Source organism: Phalangium opilio, unplaced genomic scaffold, assembly GCF_054372755.1.
Source record: "Phalangium opilio isolate 3A_F unplaced genomic scaffold, DU_Popi_V2 ptg000009l_1, whole genome shotgun sequence".
Lineage (NCBI taxonomy): Eukaryota > Metazoa > Arthropoda > Arachnida > Opiliones > Phalangiidae > Phalangium > Phalangium opilio.
Window position 1 is genome coordinate 3,315,420 of NW_028324146.1, and position 22,003 is coordinate 3,337,422.

The window sequence follows — 22,003 nt, forward strand, 5'->3', positions numbered from 1 at the left end:
TGATATCAGAAGCTAATAACCATTCCCTTTGATTTGTTTAGGCCTTTTGTTTTGTAATGGGCGAAAAACTATGCTGAATATACAATAGAAAAAACCTTTTAATTTAAATGTTATTTCTATTAAAAATTTTTATTCAAGTTAGGCTTCCTAAAATGCGGGAAAATGACAAATTAATAATATTAAAAATTGGCCAGTGATTGGTCTAGATTTTTCTAACATTTGAGTGTTTTTTAGAGAAGTGGAGAAAGGTTTATAGAAAATAGTACCATTGATAAAGAATGCGCGTGAGGAAATTAGTTTTCACTCTACCGGATAGGCAACTCCCTATCTCGGGCGACAGCTTATTCTGTATATACTCTGTTATCGCTTCGGTTGTCAGCACGCTCAAAGCTGTTTCTCTATGGAACGTAGCTTTGTACGTGCTGTCAAGAGACAAAAAACTTCAGGATCTTCAGGATTTAAAATATCAGCGAGTTTTTTAGCTCGAGTGCACGGACCTCTAGGCTTTAGTTTTAAATACGTGCTGTAGGCAATTTCACACGTATTTGAAATTAAGGCCTAGAGGTCCGTGCATGCACTCGAGCTAAAAAACTGGCGGATGTTTTAAATCCTGAAGATCCTGAAGTTTTTCGTCTCTTGACAGCACGTATAAAGCTACGGTACATAGAAACCTAGCTTTGCGCGAGCTGACAACCGATGTTGTAACAGAGTATATACGGAATAAGCTGTCGCCCGAGATAGGGAGTGGCCTATCCTGTAGAGTGAAAACAAATTTCCTCACGCGCATTCTTTATCCATGGTTTCAATGAGGTAACCAAACAAGAATAGTATAATAAGCATAGACCACCTAAGGCCAAAAAATCTATTGTTTAAAACGACGTAGCTTAAACCACCTGTGATTGGGCGAGAGGTCGACTTGAATCGTCTGCTACGTTAATAAGTTGGCAACCACGTATAACAGTGGGAAACTGAGGCCTTTTGTTATAATAATGTATACTTTTGAAAATACCCTCAATTAGTAAAGCAAACTGAACCAAAGTCATTATGTTCAAACGTTGAATATATTTTTTTGAGTTATATTTTCGAAATGCATTGTTAACTGCGGTAATAATTAATATAAAATACTAAATCCTATGGAAAGGTTATTAGCTTCTGGCTTCTGAAGAAGTAGTATAATATTTGTCTGGCACCACTGTAGTTCCTTGAATTATTGTGTTGTTTATAAGTTTGCAAAGAATTTTAAGTGAAGGTAAGAACAAGTGTTGAAATTTCTTAAGTCCATACGCAACTTTAAATTTTATTGGTTGAAAGTGTCAACAGTAGGCGACATCTTAATGATCCGTGTTTTCAATTGTTTTTCTACGTTTTGCGATTTGAAGGAAAAGTTCAGGTAACATAACATTACACCTTAAAATAACGGCCTTTTTCTAAATATAAAAGCAAAAATATTAAAAAAATAAGTTATATCTTACTACAAAATAATTAGTATTTGCGAAACCGGTATCGTTACCGTTTTAAGTTCGTAAATTATCCGAAAGAGGGCGCCCATTACCTTAAGCAAGTAGTCCACTTAGCCTTGTGAAACCGTATCGTTAACGTAACGTCGCGTATCCAAATACGAACAGAACGCCATCTGATAACGTTTCTTAAACGACGCTTTCGGACTTAGGTAATGGGCGGCCTCTTTCGGATGATTTACGAACTTTAAACGGTAACGATACAGTTTCGCAAGGCTAAGTGGACTACTTGCTTAAGTCCGAAAGCAGAGTTTAAGAAACGTTATCAGATGGCGTTCTGTTCGTATTTGGATATGTGACGTTACGTTAACGATACGGTTTTACAAGGCTTAATGGACTACTTGCTTTAGTCTTAAAATCGAGGAGTTCTGCGCCGACCGCCATTGCTCTAGTGGCGTCTGCTAAATCGAATCTCTTACCCCTACGAGATTGGTTTAATTATCACAGGCTGAGAGAGGTAAGAGGTTCTGGCTAGCAGACGCCACTAAACCGATGGCGGATGGCGCAGTAGTCCTCGTTTTTAAGACTAATTAAATGCTTTGTAAAAAGAGCTCATGTATTTTTTTAATGTTTTTTCCTTTTATATTTAGAAAAAGGCCGTTCATTTAAGGTATAATGTTACGTTACCTGAACTTTTCCTTTAAGAGTTAAGTTTGTAAATTAGTTCAGAATAAGTAGTATTCAGAACCATTCATAGATGGCTCGGCGAGCAATTTATTTTATTTAAAATATAACGGTTTTGACTTGCTGCCTTGCTGGCCGACTACTTGTTCAGGGTTCATACAAACCTGGAAAACCGGGAAAACCTGGAAAAATCAGGGAAATAAATGGTTTACAAAAACCTCAGGGAAAATTCAGGGAAATTTTAAATTTTTAGTAAAATTTAGGGAAATTTTGAATATTTAGTAAAATTCAGGGAAATCAGGGAATTTTACGTCAAGCAGGGGCCGAGTAATTAAGCAAAATGTTCATAAACATACCCTCCATTGGATTAACATTACACTATACTTTGGAGGCTCGTAACTCTGGTTCTACCTGAGATATGGGGATGCCCTTGGATTATGTAATAGTCCTATTTGCCCCCCCCCCCTCCTTCGTTAACATTTGCTCCATAGGATACTCCATATAGGGGAAAAACCTGGAAAATTCAGGGAAGTATATGGGGAAAACTTGGAAATCTCAGGGAAATTTGTTTTCCAAAAGTTGTATGAACCCTGTTGTTTCTCGAGTTCCAAATTCGGGGAAATTTTAAATAGTAGTCCGGTCCTCCCATAGATGGCGCGGTGAGAATTAATTTTCTGAAATGGATTAATCTTTAGAAAGACCAAAAGTATAAATATGGAGCATAATGAGGATGTAACAATTTTTTAATGTATTTTACATTTTTAAAAAGTTCATATTTAAAAATTAAGTTCAAAACAGAACAAGTGTTAGGTGTTACTAATAAGTGTTTGAACCAATAAAATTAATTGTTGTGTATGGACCTTTTTTTTAGCTTAGTTTGTGTATTCCTTAAAAGGGTTGGCTTATTTAATTGACAATGTACAAGAGCTACAATTTCTTTTTATTCTTTATTTATTTATTCATTTATTTATTTTTAATTTGTTTGATCGATTATTTTCGCATTTAAAACTGGCTTAGTTTAAAAATTTAACGTAATTGAGCTTGAGCTGAAAAATGCACTGTTTAATTAAGGATATTTATGAAAAACTTGAGGGGGACAATTTGCTCGCACTTGGTAGTAATGTATTATGATTCGGAAGGATGTTCTGTGTGAACACGACACAGTCCCATCCACGGTTAGCATGATCATGTTTTGATTATTATATTAAGGCACAATTCCCTGTTCTTGGCATTATTTTATCAAGTTTGATAGTTGTATCGAGGTCGTTTATTTCATTCTAGATTTTTGAATGAAATTGCAAGCGTTTTTGCGCAAATGCACGATTTTTTATAAACACTCCGTTGAAATTCTCGGGAGAATGAATGAACATCCAAATTTGGTTACTTTTATATCAGTTGAAAGAAAAATTTGAAGTAACATAAGTTGAGGCAATACTTGCCGAGAAACCAATGCACAGGGGAGAGGCCGCCATATTGGGAGAGTTGAATCCCTAGCGCCAAGAGGCGACACCAGATGGAGCTCTCGTTCGAAACACGTGGGAGGCTAGTCGACTCACACTGTCGCTTGCAATGAGATAGAATATATGTATTAAACCTAGAGTCACAATTCAAATCGGCTTACCGCGTAACACATTGTTTTTATCAAGCAAGGTTATCAAAACATAACAGCGCCATCTGTAAGCCTCTAACGGAACTAGTTACAACTTTTACTTATTGCCTATTTGCCATCAGAAACATTGATATGATTTTTATTTCATCTATTTATTAGATTAAAAAGGACTAGAGTTTTTATTATTTAACTGGCGTATTTTATTTAATACGTTTAAAAAACTATGTTGACAGCTTGTTACGCGGATTATAGCAGCAGACGGTAATAAAAAAAGTTCTTCAAGTGATTAATAGGTGGCGCCACCCGTATTTGATAAAGATTCATGCTCGACCACCAAAAGTGTATCGTCGATCTCGAGGTCCATGTGCACGTTGTGACTCTAGGTTTAATACATATATTCTATCTCATAGGGAGCTTTCAGATGGGATAGTAGTACGTCACACCCTCCCAAGTCTTACCGCAGCTGTTCTGGTAGCCATATTGGGTGGTCTCAGATTTATTCCTGCTTTAAACCCACCAATATGGCAGCGTAAATTATGTCACGAGACTCAGCTCCTCCTCCAACTGAAAGCTCTCTATTGGCTTGGAGCGAGGGTACTATCCTAATATGGTGGTTCGGCCCCTCTGCTTTTTACTTAGCCAATGGCATTACATGAATTGTCTACGTGGTATATTTAAACGACGTCAAGTCTTTATCTCTTTCTCTCTAGTTTCGTTGGTTGACCGACACCGACCAATCATGACTCTAGTTTAATACCACATTTTTTGTTTTGTTCCTCGCCAACGAAAATAATGAATTTGACTTTTCAGGCATTAGGCATTACTTTTAGTTCTTGTCTTGTAGTGCAAAGCTTGACTGTAGATATATTTTAATTAGTCTGCGTACTTGCGTTTGTTTTTAACCTATAGTTGCAGTAATTAGTTATTTCGGTGGGTTAATTAGAGGTGACGTAAATCACACGTCGCCAGCACTCAACTTTCTTCCTTAAGTTTTGTTATTTCTATCGTCTTTTTTGAAAGTGGGTTTAAGGAACTGGGATTTGGGCAGTTGTTGACGTAAAAAACATAAGTGCACGTGGTGTGCGGGTACAAAAAGCAGTTTGGCCAAGGCAGAACTAAGTATGAAGTCTTTAGTGTCGTCTCAAAGCTAAGTGAGGCGGTATTCCTCACTCATCAAATGCCACGTGCAGTAGTAGATATTTAAAGCAAAGCGCGGGTCCAATGGATTCCCTACAAGTTGACTTTCCTTACTAACTCCAGTTTTGGCTTGGCGAAGGCAGGAGACATTAGTGGGCGGGATTTATAAGTACACTTATAAATCACGCCCACTAGCCTTCGCCAAAGTCAACTTATAGGGGATCCACTGGACCCGCGCTTTGCTTTAAATTACATTTGTTTTCTAGCCAGTAAAATTCAGGCTCTGTTTAAAAAATATGTAAACCTAGGTGCCTCCCCCAGCTGACGAGTGCAGTCGAGCACCTAGCGTGGATCTTTAGTTAGTTATTCTTATTCGCTATAAATGGTTCTGAACTGTTCTATATTATTTGTGCTGATTGAAAAAAGCGCGGGTCACGTGGTTCCACTACAAGTTGACTCTCCTTACCAACTCCAGTTTTAGCTTGGCGAAGGCAGGAAGGAGGCATTTGCATTTATAAATCCCGCCCACTGACCTTCGCCAAGCCAAAAATGGATTTCGTAAGGAAAGTCAACTTGTAGGCGAACCACGTGATCCGCGTTTTGCTTTAAACCATTCAGGACTAGCTGGCCAATAGAACTTTCTCAGTTGTGACGTCAGTGACTGCCTAGGTAAAACGTCATGGGCTTACCCTTGGCAATGGGCGGCCATGTTTGGTACCGCTTTGGTTTTATGGGCAAATAACATGGGTGACGTCACACTAAGGCTTCTGAGATAGCTCTATACCTTAGCCATACGTCATTGGTTACGCCCGACAAGAGTCATCCGTTTGTTTCCATAGTTTATTCATATTTTTTCTCTACAATGCTAAACGTTATTGTACATTTTCGCGTATTAAAAATAGGTTAAATTATAATTATCATCAAATTTAATGAACTATCTTTACCTTAATATAATTGTGTTTGAACGTGATTATAGACAAATTATTACCATTACCGAAAAGGTAACATAGTGATTTTTCGTATCATTTTCAAGTACACGCACGCAATGTTGTTCAATTATATTTACGCTTGGGTTAGATATTGACGCGCATGGAATGCTTCCTCTGATAATTTCTGGGATATTTTGGGAATTTTTCAGTTTCTTGCTCATTTGTTTGGTGTCTTATGGTGGTGTTAAAGTGAGAATGAAATGGCCAGCCAGACAATTTTTAATCGATTTATTTTGACTAATAAAGAAACGTGAAAACTTATAATGTTATCCTCGAATTTTATGTAAACTTTCCAAGCTTCAAAAGTTGGCACGCTAATCTAACAATCATTTTCATATTAGGAACTTTAACCAATTGCAGCAAGAAGTTATATCTAGTATCTCAGAGAGAAGGTATAAATTCGCCAGATTTCCAGCTTTATCTCCAGTCCAAACGTAGGTCCGGAGTTAATCCCCGCCTCCAAATTACAACCAGCTTCTCATTGGTTCTTGAAAACTCACGTCAGCGCGACGACGCGAGTGACGAAAATTAAGTATTTTCCGTCTGAGGAGAGGCGAAATAGCCCGGCCTCCTTTTACGTCCCCCCCTTGTATTTTGAAAGGGGGACTGGGACTATGGTGCGCGAATACTTAGGCATCTTTATACCTTCTCCCTAATAAACTAGATATCGCTTCTTGATTGCAGCAGGTGCTGTTCCTGAAAACCAAATGGCACTTTATGTCGCGATCGCTAATTGGTTGAAAGTGTTTAGAATGTCAACTTTTGAAACTTCAATTATAATTTATATAAAATTAGGTGTTCGTAATGATTTTGATGCTATTTCGTTAGTCAAGAGTCGATTAGAAATAGTTTTACAGTCATTTAAAGGAACTGCAAAGAAGGCATCGGCGGGTGGGTAAAAATGATTTGAAATACGTCACAGACATCACGTGATGCCCAGATACAAAGACTCCTCATGGAGTGGATCTGGACATCTATTTAGTCCTTGTTTTTTGGCGAGATTACAGCGCCAATTCCATGAAGTGGTAGTTTTCGAAATGAAAACTAATCTTCTTTGAACCACCCACGACTCTCCTCGGTCACGTGCCTCTGACGTAATTCGAATAAATTTTACCCACCCGCCAATGCCCACTTTACAGTCCCTTTAATTTTTTCTTTAACGAAAGCCGCTTGCGTCATCGTATATTGGAAATATATTTAAAATATTTCCTTTTCTAGCTTTGACTTAGATTAATATACATTTAAAATGATTGCTTATAATAAACCCCAACCTGCCCTTCTAAAAGGTTCTTTGGCTTCCTCTCCGAAGGACAATGGACATGTCTGGAGGACCAGAAAAGGTTTGTGTCACAGCACCCTTTTTCTATTGCCTCTCTCTCTTAATTGCTCTATCGATTACTTTAATCATGTCTAACATGTTGTTATTTACTGGCTAGAAAATTTCTAATAAGGTTTTATTTTTGACGACTGTTGTTGGCCAGTGTCGTCTGCTGTTTGTTTAAACGGATAATGAAATGGTCAAAGAAACATTCTATTTTTTAATTTGGTTGTAGCCTAGGTTCCCAATACGTAGAAATACATGTAAAACATTGTGTTAGATTAGATTTAACACGTACGCCAACTTTGAAAATTTATGTGTAATTAATGGAAAGTTACTTAGATTTTGTTAATGTTTTACGATACCTTGTTTGATCAATCTAAAGGCCTTTTTAGACGATACATTTTTTGATCATTTTTTTAATTTGCTGATTCAACTTGTCCAACTTCTGTTCACACGACCCAACTAGTTTACTCAACTCAAGTTGACTCATCTAAATGAGTCTAAAATTTGTATCGTCTCAAAAGACCTTAAATCGATTAGAAAATGGTTATCTGACCATTTCATTATGGACTAAAAATTGTAAACTGTTTCCCATCCCTCTCGTTTTCAGTTTAAGACATTAAGAACAATAATTTATAAGGGAATACAAAATAAATTGAAAACTTATGTGTCTAAAGGCTCTTTCAGACGATCCAACTTTTTGACTCAGCTCGATGGGTCAAAAAGTTGTTTAAACTTGTCCAACTTTTGAAGGGAAAAGTGAAATAAATCCTTCCTATTCACACGACTTAAATGGAACTTTTTAAGCGCCACCTACCTTGGCACTTACGAAATAACCGGCAAAAAAGGCTTTTTTTTTGTAATTCATTTTGATTGGCTGAAGAAATGAAATTAAAAAGTTGAGTCAGCAAAAATTGGATCAATGATCCAACTTTTCCTAGCCAACTTTTTTGCTGACTCAACTCATCCAGCGTCTTTTGACACGATCCAACTAGTTTATTCAACTCGAGTTGACCCATCAAGCTGAGTCAAAAAGTTGGATCGTCTGAAAGAGCCTTTAGTTATCAACGAAAATTGCAGAATGGATATTTTTCTCGCTTACCCAATTTTTTAATGCTTTTATTCAAGCTAATGTAAGCCCTTGCTTAACTACTAGCTGGCTCATTTACTCGTGCACTTTACGTGCTTTGGGCTTTACGCGACGTCTCGGCTGTGGTTTAGTTTTTAGAAGCAAATGCCTCTAGATGCCCCCATAGTCGGGGGTGGAGTTATCTGGCCCCTAAGCTTAGTAAAGGCTAGGTTTTAGCTCCGCCCTCATGTACAAGTTCCGATTGGATGGGTTCCTGCTTTTGGCTTGGGGAATATTTGTGTGTAGATAACGAGTATATTAGGGGCGCCACAGGAGCCAACATTTGCTTTAATTTCCATTGCATTCTGACGTATGTAGGCTTTGAATAATGGGGCTAACAAGTGAAACGCTTCAGATTAAGCTTGGAAATTTTTCTTTTACATGTCCGCTTATACCTTAGGGACGTTAGATTTTACAGACGTAACTTGAATAACGTACCCACGTCGTGAATGTGATAATGGTTCAGAATAGATTTTGTATTAATTATAGTGATTATGTTAGTGAAATTATTCAAAAAATATGATTAAACATGGATATTCAAGTAAAGAATATTTTCAAACTAGTTTAAAACGTTTATAAGGACTGGTTATGTGATAAACTAATTGTTAGTCGTGTTTTAACTGTCATATTTTGATGTAGAACGATATAACTTCTTGAGATGTATCTTCAAATACTTCGATTGTAACCGCGCGCATGCATTTACATACTATTTATCTGTAAATAGTACCAGAAACGCGCGAAGTACATTACAGTTCAAAGGTCAATGACCAATGTTGAGACTGAGATTTTTAACGACGTCATATTGATAAAATCATGCCAAAGATTAAGGGACTCTATTAAAACATCACATTTCATTTATAACTGCTCTGTTTAGAATATGCTTCAAAAAAATACGATCACGTTAGATGATTTAGATTTTTCGGCTCAAGCTATAGCTTCCAATCTTCAAATTAGTTTCTTGAACTAAGCCATAACGTGCATGATGTTCCCATAGAAAAATTATCATGTTTCAATTTACTTTTCCAGGGTTCATACAAACCTGGAAAACAGGGAAAACCTGGAATAATCAGGGAAATAAATAGTTGACAAAAACCTCAGGGAAAACTCAGGGAAATTTATAATTTTTACTAAAATTCAGGGAAATCAGGGAAATTTGCGTCAAACAGGGCCGAGTAATTAAGCAAAATGTTCGTAACCATACCCTCCATAGGATTAACATTACACTAAACTTTGGAGGCTCATAACTGTGGTTCTACTAGAGATACGGGGATGTCCTTTGAGTATGTAATAGTCCTATTTCCCCCCCCCCACTACTTCGTTACCTTTGCTCCATAGGATACTCCATATAGGGGAAAAACCTGGAAATCTCAGGGAAGTATATGGGGGGAAAACCTGGAAATCTCAGGGAAATTTGTTTTCCAAAAGTTGTATGAACCCTGTTTTCAATGTTAATAATTATTTTAAAGCAATCCTCTTATATATGTAATGGGAGTTTTGTTCCCTGAGCTTGTTTACCAGATGGCACTAGTTACGTACGTATGCGGATGTGAACGCCTCCCAGAATTCTTCGCGATTCGGTAGGGGGCGTGGCAAATGCTGACGTGTTTCGGAATTTATTGAACATGTTTTCTCATTTGTTTTTTGTGTGAGAATTAGCTTATATTTTGAATATACTGAGGGCGGCTAAATCGTACGACCCCACTGAAACTCTGAGAACGCGGATCTCATTGCTGATGAAGCATGGTTGAATTAGGTTATAGATAAGATTTCTGCTTCATCTGTTTCTCCTACAAGCGGGCACATACGAGCGGTTTTTACCACAAATTTTAATTTCTTCTACTGTCTTTAAAGGACGGCTTTCTAGAGGTCATTACACAGGGTTCATACAAACCTGGAAAACCTGGAAAAATCAGGGAAATAAATAGTAGACGAAAACCTCAGGGAAAATTCAAGGAAATTATCGAATTTTTAGTAAAATTCAGGGAAATTTGCGTGAAACAGAGGCCGAGTAATTAAGCAAAATGTTCATAAACATACCCTCCATAGGATTAACATTACACTAAACTTTGGAGGCCAATAACTCTGGTTATATTAGAGATACGGGGATGTCCTTTGAGTATGTTATAGTCCTGTTTGCCCCCCCCTCCTTCGTTAATATTTGCTCCATAGGATACTCCATACACGGGAAATTCCTGGAAAATTCAGGGAAGTATATTGGGAAAAACATGGAAAATGGAAATCTCAGGGAAATTTGTTTTCCAAAAGTTGTATGAACCCTGTTGACAAATATACCGTTTATTTTTTTTAAAAATTATCTCGTTATAAGGTTTTTTTTTACTTTATTGTACGATGGTAGGTGGCGCGGGAAGATTTGTTCTCCCAGGATAATCGCGTTGACTGCATGTTAGCTCAGCTGTAATGCTCGTATCTAAACAGATAAAAACTGATTTGCCGAATGATAATTAAGTCGGTATAATGAATTAAAGTAATTAAAACTTTCCACTTACGTGAAGATAAAGTATTTTGAAACATGGAATTTGAATCTATTTTTTTCTTTATAAATGCTCCGAAGACACTTAACACGTATAGACTTGAATTTTCGTTTTTGAAATAACTTTGATCTCATTGTCATTATTTCTTTTGTGCTCCGCTCGCCTTCTGTAAATAAAAGCTCACCCTCTGGATTATTATGGTAAGTTAATAAATAGAAGACGTTCTACAATAATAAGTAATGGTGTCTGATATCTAACGCCATCTATGAGACAAATTATTAAGTTTTAACTTACTATTCATTTCAAATGTTAACTGAAATACGGGCTCGTATCAGAGCGTTAAGAAATTTATACTGTGAAATTTTTCGACTAACATTGACAATAAATTGAGTCACTGTGCCCAGTATGATGTTTAAGACAATTCCCTCTTGATTCTTTGGTCGCTCTACTTTAGTATTATCGAGGGGTCGGACGTTTAGGAGAAAGTGTACGGGATTTCGAAATCCAATTTGATTTCTTCGGATTTCGTTTGATTTCGTCGGATTTTGTTTGATTTCAGAATTCGATAAAATCCAATGGATTTCATCGGATTTTGCTATTTTTACCGTGATTTCGACGGATTTTGCGATATTTCCCGTGATTTCGACGGATTTTGCGATATTTCCCTTGATTTCGTTGGATTTTGAGGTTTTTCGCGTGATTTCCTCGGATTTTGAGATTTTTCCCCATGATTTCGTCGGATTTTGGATTACGTGATTTCTTTGTTGATTTTGTGATTTTTTTTTTACTGATTTTTTTTTTCTTTACTGATTTTGTGATTTTTTTTTACTGATTTTATGATTTCTTTACTGATTTTGTGATTTCGTTGCTGATTTCGGATTTTTTATTTGATTTCGAAATCAGCATTGATTTCGGATTTCTTAAATTGGATTTCGCGGGTAGCGTACGGGATTTCATGAATGACCGACCCCTCGAGTATTATCGTATTACTGTCACCGAATATTATATTTTTCGTTCTTGGTGACCATATAGTTCAAAGTGCAAACCGTGTAAATGTAATTTGGTAAGCTGATTTTGACGAAAAAAGAATTTCACATGGTAGTTGGAAAAAATCAGACACCATTGCATTAATGTAATCCCTGCATAATGTTCTATCAAACACATGGTTCCTTGCATTTGCATTTCTCAATTTAGATTTGATTAGACGCGCAAAACTGTATATCATAAACATTGCTCTTAGCTTAATAGCCTAAAATATGTGAATCGATGATATTAAGCACTTTTGAACAAGCTTAAATTTTCAACTTTAATTTACTGTGGTTTTAAGTTTTATATTTGCGAGGAAATATGCGGAATATTTTTAGTTGTTTTACGATGAATTGTAGCTTTCAAAAATGTTCCTTAGAATACCAAGAACGTATTGAGGATACTATAAGAACATTGAACTAAGGTAATTCTGGCGCCATGAAGTTATACTTTCTGTAATATTAGGGAGCGCGAGCCTGTTTTTGGAAAACGTAACTGGCGCCTTCTACTGGCTACCTCCATTTTTAAATTAAGGTGAAGCTTTGACTTTGTAGCTGAGAGATGGCGCTAGAAACGTATTTTAAGGCGTTACCTATAACAGAGGCGTTAACATGTGGGAGGAGCCTATTTAAGGGATTGCCCATTATTTAATAAATGTTCCAAGGTGACCTTTTAACCTCAAGATGGCGCTAGAATCGGATAACTAAGGCGGTTTAGTTCATGACATCAGAAGCCAATGTGACGTTTCGATGTTCTTAACTTCTTATATATTATAGTTACGTATAAGATTAAATATAGTTTTATGAATGTTGAAGCGCATTTTGTGCTTGCGAATTTTTATTAGTAGCGATGTGGTTTATGGTGTTTAGTTTATATTTAGGGTGTGTTAATTAAGAATTGATTGGTAACAGTATATTTCTTGTTAATGCTGCTTTCTTAAGTGATTCACTGGGATGAAGGTAGGTAGAAGTTTCAAAATTCATATGGCTCTCATTTCACCCTTGCTTTCGCTTTTAGTAAATTATAACGAGTTAGTTACAATTAGCTATAATAACTAATAGCAATCCTGCAGTACATTAGAAAGAATAATTAGAAATTGTACTAGCTCTTAGTGCGTTTGTATTTATTATAGTAAATTATAAAATTTATATTATGGTGTATCTCTCATAATGATCGAATAACTTAGGTTCTCAATCCGAATGTCAGCTATTTTACTAGTCGTCGAAACTACCTACCTCTTAAATAATCTTATAAGTGTTAATTTGTCTGCCAATTAATTTAATTGGTGCCCTTTAACTACTGTTTTGTTTGTATCTAAATGATATTCATACCTTTTTAATTAGTACAGCAAACTATATTTTTGGTACCCTAATTACACGCCTAATATTCTTACTTGTGTACAGTTGAAGGCATATTTACCTACAATGGTCAAAGTGGTCCGATTATTTGATGTGCTTGAACAGGATATTGAGATTTAATATTTCTTTGTTCCTCTGAAAAACGGTCAAAATTTGTTCCAGGAAACTATGTACCATATTAACCCTTGGAGTTTATATCTGTTGGCCTTGCTCTGACTCGGCAACGGCCCTGTTCACATATAGCATAAGTTCCTAAGATATGTTTCATAAGTTACTGAGAGCTTGTCATGAAGTGACGTAGGTCATAGATTCTCGTAAAGCCACCCCCCTTGAGGGGCGGTCAAAGGCTTATGACGATGGACTGCAACGCCTAGTATAGTCAGTTCTCGCTTCCGTCGTTCTAGAACAAGCTTTCAGTAAGTCTCTAGCATTACGAAGTATAGGTATTGTCATACCATAAGTTTATAAGATATGTTCCATAAGTATGACACTTCCTATACTTCGTAATGCTAGAGACTTACAGCTCGAGCTAGTTCGAGAACGACACGAGAATTGACTACACTCGGTTTTGCAGTCCATCTCCCTATTTAGTCTGTACTAAGCCTTTGACAGCGCCTCACCAGGCGTCGCTTTACGAGAATCTATGACGTTTCACCTACGTCACAAACTTATGGAAGATACTTATGGATTATTTCTTATAAACTTCTGATACAGTGTTATACAAATAGTTTCGGTTAGCTTACCTTCCTAACTAAAAAAACCATTCCTTGAGAACTAGAACTCTAGATGCCGTGAGTTGGCTAGTGAGGGGCATTTTACAAATTATAAACAAGTGATGGTAGAAACCTCTACGGAAATAACACTTGAAGTAAGCTATAAAAATGGTATTGCATCGATAAGCTACCATATGGTCTGTGATGCTCAATTTTATAATGGTTAAACATTGCTGGTCTGAGGTCCAGCGACAAAAACTTGCACTTCTGAGACCCTTTGGTTATTTCTAGTTTTACCAAGAATATCAATCTTCAGTACTATTTTTTGTTAGTACATTTTTCAGTCACAACGATGAAGTTCTCTAAATATAGATGATATTTGAATTAAATTAGTTAAAATTACAGGAAGTTAAAAAAAGTTAAAAGGTGTTTTAAAAGGAGAATGAAATCTCCAGACAACCATGATTTTAATAGATTTAGCCTAAAAAAAAAAGAACATCAAACATACGTTAATTTTGTGTAATTTTGAAGGTTTAAAAAGTTGACACACTTGAGCCTTTAATCCTGATTTTATAAGGAAAAACTGTCATTCAAAGATAGTAAAAACTAAATGATAAGGGAAGAAAATGGAATGAATGAAGTCCCAGGTATTGAAATTTTTGAGCTTGAAGGCATCGTAAAAGTAGCAATGGTTTTTTAAAAATTACTTATCGCATGAATCGATATAACCAGAAGTAAAATAAGGGGCTAGAAGTGAAGAGCTCTAGCATTGGTAGTAGATCCTGGCACTAGTGAAGAAATTAGAGGATTTTATGCCGCTTCCATCGCGCCTACACTACTGAGAAAAAAATTGGTCGAGTTCCAAAAACATTTCCTATCCCCCCCCTCCCCTCAACCTAAAGCCGCGGAACACGGACGCGGGTGCTTGAATCTAGTTCAGCCGTCTACCGCCGCGAGCGTCTCACGTTTTGGAGGGAAAATTCAGAAACCGCTACCAGAGGGCCAACAGTTGGTGTGTTATCAAGAATATTCACTTTCGCCAAGTGAAGAATTTGGTTACCTCAGTACTTCTAGTCTCATCTTACTTCTGATATAACTTGTATAGATTCATGCTTATCGTGATTTTTTTCACCAAACTTAGTGTTAAATTATGTTTTCTTAATGATTTTGATGTTCTTTTATAAAGTCTATATCGAATAAAAGGAACTGTCTTTCTTAAGTGATCGACAAGGATAATTTGAAATATTTGGGAAAAAGACGACGTGACCATTTTGACCAGCAATTTATGCCAATACGATCCCTTGTCCTGGCAATTAACCACATTGGTTTTACGACGTATAAATTTAGTTTGCTGTACCTACGTGTGCTATTATAGGTTATAAAAACCATAAAATACCCATATTTTGCCTTTGCTTTTGAACTTGCATTTCTCATGTTTTCTCTTGGACTGAAAAGACGATGGTCACTTTGTTTTTCCTAACACTATAGAATGGGATGATGAATTTCAAGGTAGGTAGTCAGCTATCCACAATCTTTTTCGCTTCTCAAATCTTTTGTTTAGCCCTAACCGCTATTACTATATCTATTTTCCACGGTACATAAGTCAAACCGTAGAAGAAACGTTAACACTCGGTTTATTCAATAGCTTAAGACACCATGAAAGATATTTTCGTTTAGGTTTGTATTTGTTAAGTGGCGTTTGAAGGGTATCTAAAGATTCGATGAGTTTATATCGTCGTTGGACCTAAATGGGTCAATTGTTCTGTTCGGGTGACGTTAATGCATCAAGTGTGGTGCAGCGCATTATCTAATCCCGTACAGTCTCCAAGGCTTAACGCGCAAAGATGTCATGGGGAAAATGACATCTATAGAGCTATTTCAGAGGGGGTAATGGCTACGTCACCAATGCTATTTGCCCATAGAGAAACCCTCACAAAATGGCCGCCCTCTACACTCAAAGGCAAGCCCAATTTTCGTAGCAGACGAAATTTTTCCCCCACTGAAATAGCTCTATACTTCTTTTTCGCGTGATATATTCAGGCATACGTCATTCGCAATCAGGATAAAGAAAATTGCATTTTTTGTAGCTCAATAAATTAGATTCGCTTAAGTTACCAATCCAGAGCCTAGTTTTTATCCTTGGTGTTGATCCTGATTAGTTTGTGAATGTACAATTACCACGTGTTTGAACCAAAGATTTGGTTCTACACGAAAGTACCTTAAATACTCTTATTTACCTTGAGATGTATAGCTATGTATTTTTGATTCGTATGTGATTTTGAACCTAAGTAATTCATCAGAAACGAAGTTTGTCGTAGTAGTTAATCGTTTGACTTGAATGTACAACTCTTTCTTTCTTTCTCGAGCACAGCATCGTCTAAAATTCTTTTCGTTATTCTATTCTATTTCGATTCAAATTTTCTATAGAAGTAAATCAAATTGTGGTCAATATATTGCGTATCTCTCGGAATTTTACTGCTTGATTGTCGTTTGTTCGTTTAATGTAACACAACATGTTCAAGATACCGCAAAAACGTCGAAACAATTGATCATGCTGTCGTTTCCAAGTACTTTATCAAAGTGTAGCTAACCGAGCACTTATAATTGTGTTCGGCACCCTCAAAATGATCAGAAACAATGAAATTTGTTTGTCGGCGAAAGGTTATTGGTTAGTAAAAAATATCAAAACTTTTTGAATTAAGCAGTCTTCATTTCGATGTAAAGAATGATTAAGGCACGTGAAGTTTAGGTTGGGGTAATTCTTTGTGCTGTTTCACATTGGGACAACAAATTCGATTTTTCTAAAATGTTTTTACAAAGTTTGTCTGTTGTTTCTGGCTATTTTGGGAGTGATGAGTACAAATAAAATCTTTTATCTTTAATTTAAGAAAGTGCCCGGTAAACTGCACTAGTCTGTAATTTTTCTATGTTAGTGGAGCCTATTCTGAAAATTTACGGCTAAATGTTGCGTAAAGGGTAAATGTTTGACCTTTTAACAGCGCGATGTCGCTAGAACAATTTTCTGTCAGGGCGCAATACGTTCATGTGGTATCTTGAAACTATTCTGTTCTTACTCTAATAGTCTGCAGTGACCTAACGAATTACTATAAAAAGCCTTGGTTCCTAATGTCACACCCACGTGAACAATTGAGAAAAGCAAGACAATGGCGTGTACCAGGTTCGCAACCGATATTATACTAGCTGCAGGACACTGGTGACGAATCACGTGGTTCAAAATATGTCGATTACTTTATTATCTATTCACTCGTCAAACCATATGCGTACTGTCACAATCACGTGGGTGTGATGCTGTTAGTTGTTCCGTTAAAGGGGCTAACCGGCGCTGTTGGGGTGAAGTCCGTCCTTAGTTCAGGGGGGAAAACACCCAGCTCTTTGGCCATAAGGAATGGCGCCACCGTCGCGGTGAGCGGGTAAGCAATATGCAAACCAACAGTTTGACCCCCCCCTTTCACCCCAACAGCTCCGGCCAGCCCCTTTAATGGATCTGTAAATAAGGCATCGGCGATCTTTGAATTTTCACCCCTTCATAAAATTCCTGTTGCATTTCACTCGTACGCAGTAGGTCCATGTTGAGTATCCATTAACTTATTGGTTTAACCTAATCGGAGCGCTGTAAATTTCCATTATTGTTAAATTCTTTTTGAAGAGGTGTAAAAAAGTTGCTTTGTTGTACTCATATTTCCCAGTCAATTTTTCAAGGTATTTCTGGATTACCATTGCATTGCTTAACGCGAGTCTCAGCTGTGGTTTAGTTGAAAGAAATACCACTAATACACCCTTTCGACGAGAAAAGGAGGGTAGGCAACCCTTCGTATCGGGAGGTACAAGGGGGTTACTCCAGGGCCGTGTTTGCGCACTCTCAGATCCAAAATGCCTACAGCGCAGGCGCTAAAAAGCGAGATGGAAGGCAGAGTTTTACCCCCGCGCCTTTCCCTCTTACACTCGTCGAAGGGCTAGTGGATAGTGGGCTATGGCTTAGAAAAGGCTAGTTGTAGCTCTGTACTCGTGAACGAACGAATTCTGATTGGTTCCTTGCCTTTGGCTTGGTATAATTGTAGTGTTGAAGATTAGCCAGCATGTTAGGGGGGGGCAAACTGGAGCCGTTGTTTGCTTTAACCCTAGTAGAATATGTGAAGCTTGTTGCTTAGTTATTTCTATTGCTATATAATTCCGAGTGAAAGTCGAGATGCACAGTCAGGGAGCAAAACTTTAATATCGACCATTAACAGTTTTGGTGAGACTTAGTTATATATATAGCGAATCCCTGGCTAAATCGCACGGTATTGTGAATGCTTCGAAATTGAATTATTTGAAGTGAACTTTTACAATTTTCATCAAAAGTTGCTAGTGGCCTAATGCCAGTTGGAGCTTTTTTTGACCAGCTAGCAGTGGTTTCAACATCTCGCGTAGCTTAATTTGAGGCACGATCATAACGGCTCGCGCATCCGTTTGCATACCCAAACGCTGGCCAATAAGCCCTTTTCTACTGCGCCGATGCAATGGCGTTAGCGTCCATCAACGCGATCGGGAGGGTACTCACGACCCCTCCAGAATACCCCATTAAAGCGAGTCTTGGCTGTGGTTTATTTTAAACAAATGCCACTAGATGCTCCCATAATCCAGGGGTATAGTTGACTGTCTCGCTAAGCTTAGCAAAGGCTAGTTTTAGCTCCGCCCTCGACGTTAACGAGTTCTGATTGGATCCTACGTTTGGTAACAGGAATTGGTGTGTTGAAGATAAGCCTGCATGTTTGAGGCGCTACACTGTGTAGTTCCTATATACCCACTCGGATCATATTGTAATAATCATAAGAGGATTGAATGGGAAACTCATGGTTTTTTTGCGCAGTGGTGCCTTTCGCTGATAGAAACACTTCCACCCTTTGTAATAACACGAGAAAATGTTTAGGAAATATTCAGAGTGGTTAGTGTAAAGTGCTTATGTCTGCTCCTTAATACGCAAATTTCAAATTGGTATCTTAAAAAAAATTGTTTTTATTTGTTATGTAAAAATGAACTGTTCAAAAACTTCGAACCGCTGAAAATTTCACTTTGTCCCAAAAATTTACCATAAAGACATCGTCTAGAGAATATACCGAACAAGGATACGAAATAATAATAGAAATCTATTTAAATGTATCGACTTTGTTCCGTTAGAAAGTTTTTTTTACATTTCTGTTTGCCATTTTTGAAGATGGTGACGGATTTGAAAAACCTTCCTTAAAGGGCTCCACCAGAGGCTTGCGGGGTCTGTGCAAACGGCAGACTTCCTTTAACCTCTTCCAAAGGTACCGCGCCCGCAAGCCGCCGGTGGAGCCCTTTAATGCGTAAGCTTTGAAAGGATTGTGGGGTGGGCGTTGATTATAAGTCAGTCAGAAATTCTGCTGAAATGAACAAACTTTTAATTAAGAGTGTGATAAGCTTTCATCTATCAAATGCTTTTAAACCATACACATTCACAGTACAAATTAATGCTTTTGCTGGTATTTATAATTATTTATAATTTTTCTTATCACATGCCATCCATTTCCATTTTGTTGGCGCTTGTTTTATTGGTTTATTATTTTTCTCTTGCCTTGCACCTCTGCTCACCTCAACACGTAAATTAGTTCTGACCTATGGTGATGTGCCAGTGGACGAAGATGGAGAGGGATCCTCTTTGCCATCGTTGGACGCCGCTGCCGCCAATAAGGTGCCCGGATTGCCCAACATGGAAATGGTTCTTCCAGCTGCCGCGCAAATCATGGCTCCTAATGGGACTGTCGCTGCCCAGGAAAAAGAAGAGAAAAGTAAGTGTTAGACGAATTAATTGTAATCAGGGATAGATTTAATTTTAGAAGTAGGAATGGAGAACAGAGTAGTCTGGGCGCGCATCAAAGTCCCGGACCCCCTTCTACGGGATGGAGGGGTATGAAAAAAGAGGCGGGTTATAGCGTCAGAGGTAAAAAGGAATTACGTGTTTTTCGCCGTCCCCGTCATGCAGCAACGTCATCAATACGTAGTTTGAGTGAGCCAATAAGATAATTTAAACTTTTCGTTACGTGTTATAGGGAGGGGCTCTATACTGGGCTATGAGTCGGACTGAAGTAAATACTGAGCGTTCTCCATTCCTGCTTCTAAAATTAAATCTATCCCTGTTGTAATAGACGATTTTCCTTTTCGGGGTTAATTGCCAGAGTACCTTTAAGAACCTGCTGGAAAAGTAGGGGATTATATAAATGAGTGTGAAATGTCGGGTCTTTTTGAAAGTCACGTCAAATTATGTTAGATTTGGAAAAAATTGTGTGAACGTCACAGAAAGTCAGGGATTTTAAAAATGGGCTTGAAACGTCGGGTAAGATTACCCATTTTGAAAATTGGTAAACTAATTGTTAAAGACTGGTTGAAATTCCTACAAAAAATCTGGTCAGGGATAACGTGGAAAGTCAGGAAATTTTTTACTGTGGGTGAATTATCAGGGAAAATAATTTAACATATTTGATTCGTAATTTTCTCCAAATAGTTGCAAAAGAGCTAAGCGAAGAAGAAAAAATGCAAGTTATGATGAGTTCAGAATTCCATACATTCATCGATAGAACTTCACGAGTTATCGAGAGAGCCCTATACGAAGACATTGACATTTGTGTTGACTACACTGGTGGTGGTGAGGAGCAAGACAGGTGAGTCAAGAAATTAACCAGATATAGGAGTAGAACTAAGAATTCCGTGAAGAAAAATCTCGTTTCTTTTATGGCAAATATAATTTTGAACGTCAAGGGGTATTATTCATCTGAGAATTTAGTTCTAAATAATATTTAAATGGCTTCTCCACCATCTCCTACATATGTTGTTCAAATTTATCAGTTTACAATTAACTGCTTAATTTTTAGTGAGGACAAGAGTGGCATCAAGGTTTCACTAAATCGTTATTTCTTTGATGATCACTGGTCGAAAAACCGTACTGTAACCAGTTTCGATTGGTCATCTCAGGTTTGTAAAATAAAAGGATATTAAAGGAACTGTAAATTAGGCATCTGTGAGTGGCTGAACATGATTTGAAATGCGTCATAGGCACGTGACTGAGCTGGGAAAGTCGTGGTTCAAAGAAACTTAGTTCGTTTTATTTCGAAATCTAGCGCTGCAATCTTGTGAGAAAAAAAAAGTACTAGTTATCCAGTTGCACTCTATGAAGTCTTTGTATCTTGGCGTCACGTGGTGCCTGTGACGTATATCGAATAATCTTTTACCTCCCGCCGATGCCTCATTACAGTACCTTTAAATGATGGTTATATAGTAATTTAACGCGGTGAATTTCAAATTTTAGTTCCCTGAGCTGCTTGTTGCATCTTACAACAATAATGAAGATTCACCTCATGATCCTGACGGAGTTTGTTTGGTTTGGAACATGAAATTCAAGAAAACCACTCCGGAATATGTTTTCCATTGTCAAGTTAGTATTGTTTATTTAAGTTAAAGGAAAGTGGCAAGCTATTATTCGAAAGATTGTATAAGGTAATGAATACTTAAAATTGGGAGATATGAGCAATTAAGGTTTATTACTGGACCCTACATGTCAGTCTTCTTAATTTGCGAAGATTATGACCCAGGGCTGTAAACCATTGGACGAATCCGTCTGGTGGTACTAGTCGTCCAATAGGGGGTTTTATGGCCATCTGACACAGTGTTGTTCTGAGTAGTACAATTCTACTTTTTAAAGTTTTCAGTTTGAGAAGTAAGATTTGATGTTTGAAAGTACATTTTCAAAGTCCATTTTTTAACATTAGCTTCTATGGGAAAAAAATTACGCCGCTAGATGGCGCCAAAAGCCTTTCGTTGAGGGGGACGGAAATTTTAACACCCCTAAGAGGGGAAAGGCAAGTTTTCAAAAATCCTCCCATTGAGGTAGTACGTTTTACTATTGAGGAAAGTACGAATTCCCAAAAATCAAAGGAACAACACTGATTATTCTGACATTATGTAACCTAAAGGCCTGTCCAGACTGACACATTTTGCGAGTTCGCATCTTCGCTTTGCTTGTTTGAAAGATCGCGCTACTGTCCACATTGGGTTTTCGCTACTTTGCGTCCT

The 22,003-nt window shown here is 37.4% G+C and overlaps 1 protein-coding gene across 5 annotated transcripts in view; it reads left to right on the forward strand.

Annotated features, from left to right (window-relative positions):
- LOC149713206 (cytoplasmic dynein 1 intermediate chain 1-like) overlaps positions 1–22,003 on the forward strand; it is a 29,635-nt gene that overhangs the window by 3,608 nt on the left and 4,024 nt on the right. Inside the window, exons 5-9 of one of the 5 annotated variants that reach the window (XM_089847090.1) lie at positions 7,163–7,216; positions 19,546–19,725; positions 20,439–20,595; positions 20,806–20,905; positions 21,240–21,365. In XM_089847090.1, coding sequence (XP_089703216.1) covers positions 7,163–7,216; positions 19,546–19,725; positions 20,439–20,595; positions 20,806–20,905; positions 21,240–21,365 — 617 coding nt within the window. Of the gene's footprint in view, positions 1–7,162; positions 7,217–10,997; positions 11,019–15,370; positions 15,425–19,545; positions 19,726–20,438; positions 20,596–20,805; positions 20,906–21,239; positions 21,366–22,003 lie in introns of all 5 variants that reach the window. The other 4 variants (XM_089847094.1, XM_089847101.1, XM_089847096.1 and 1 more) reach the window with 4 other exon arrangements.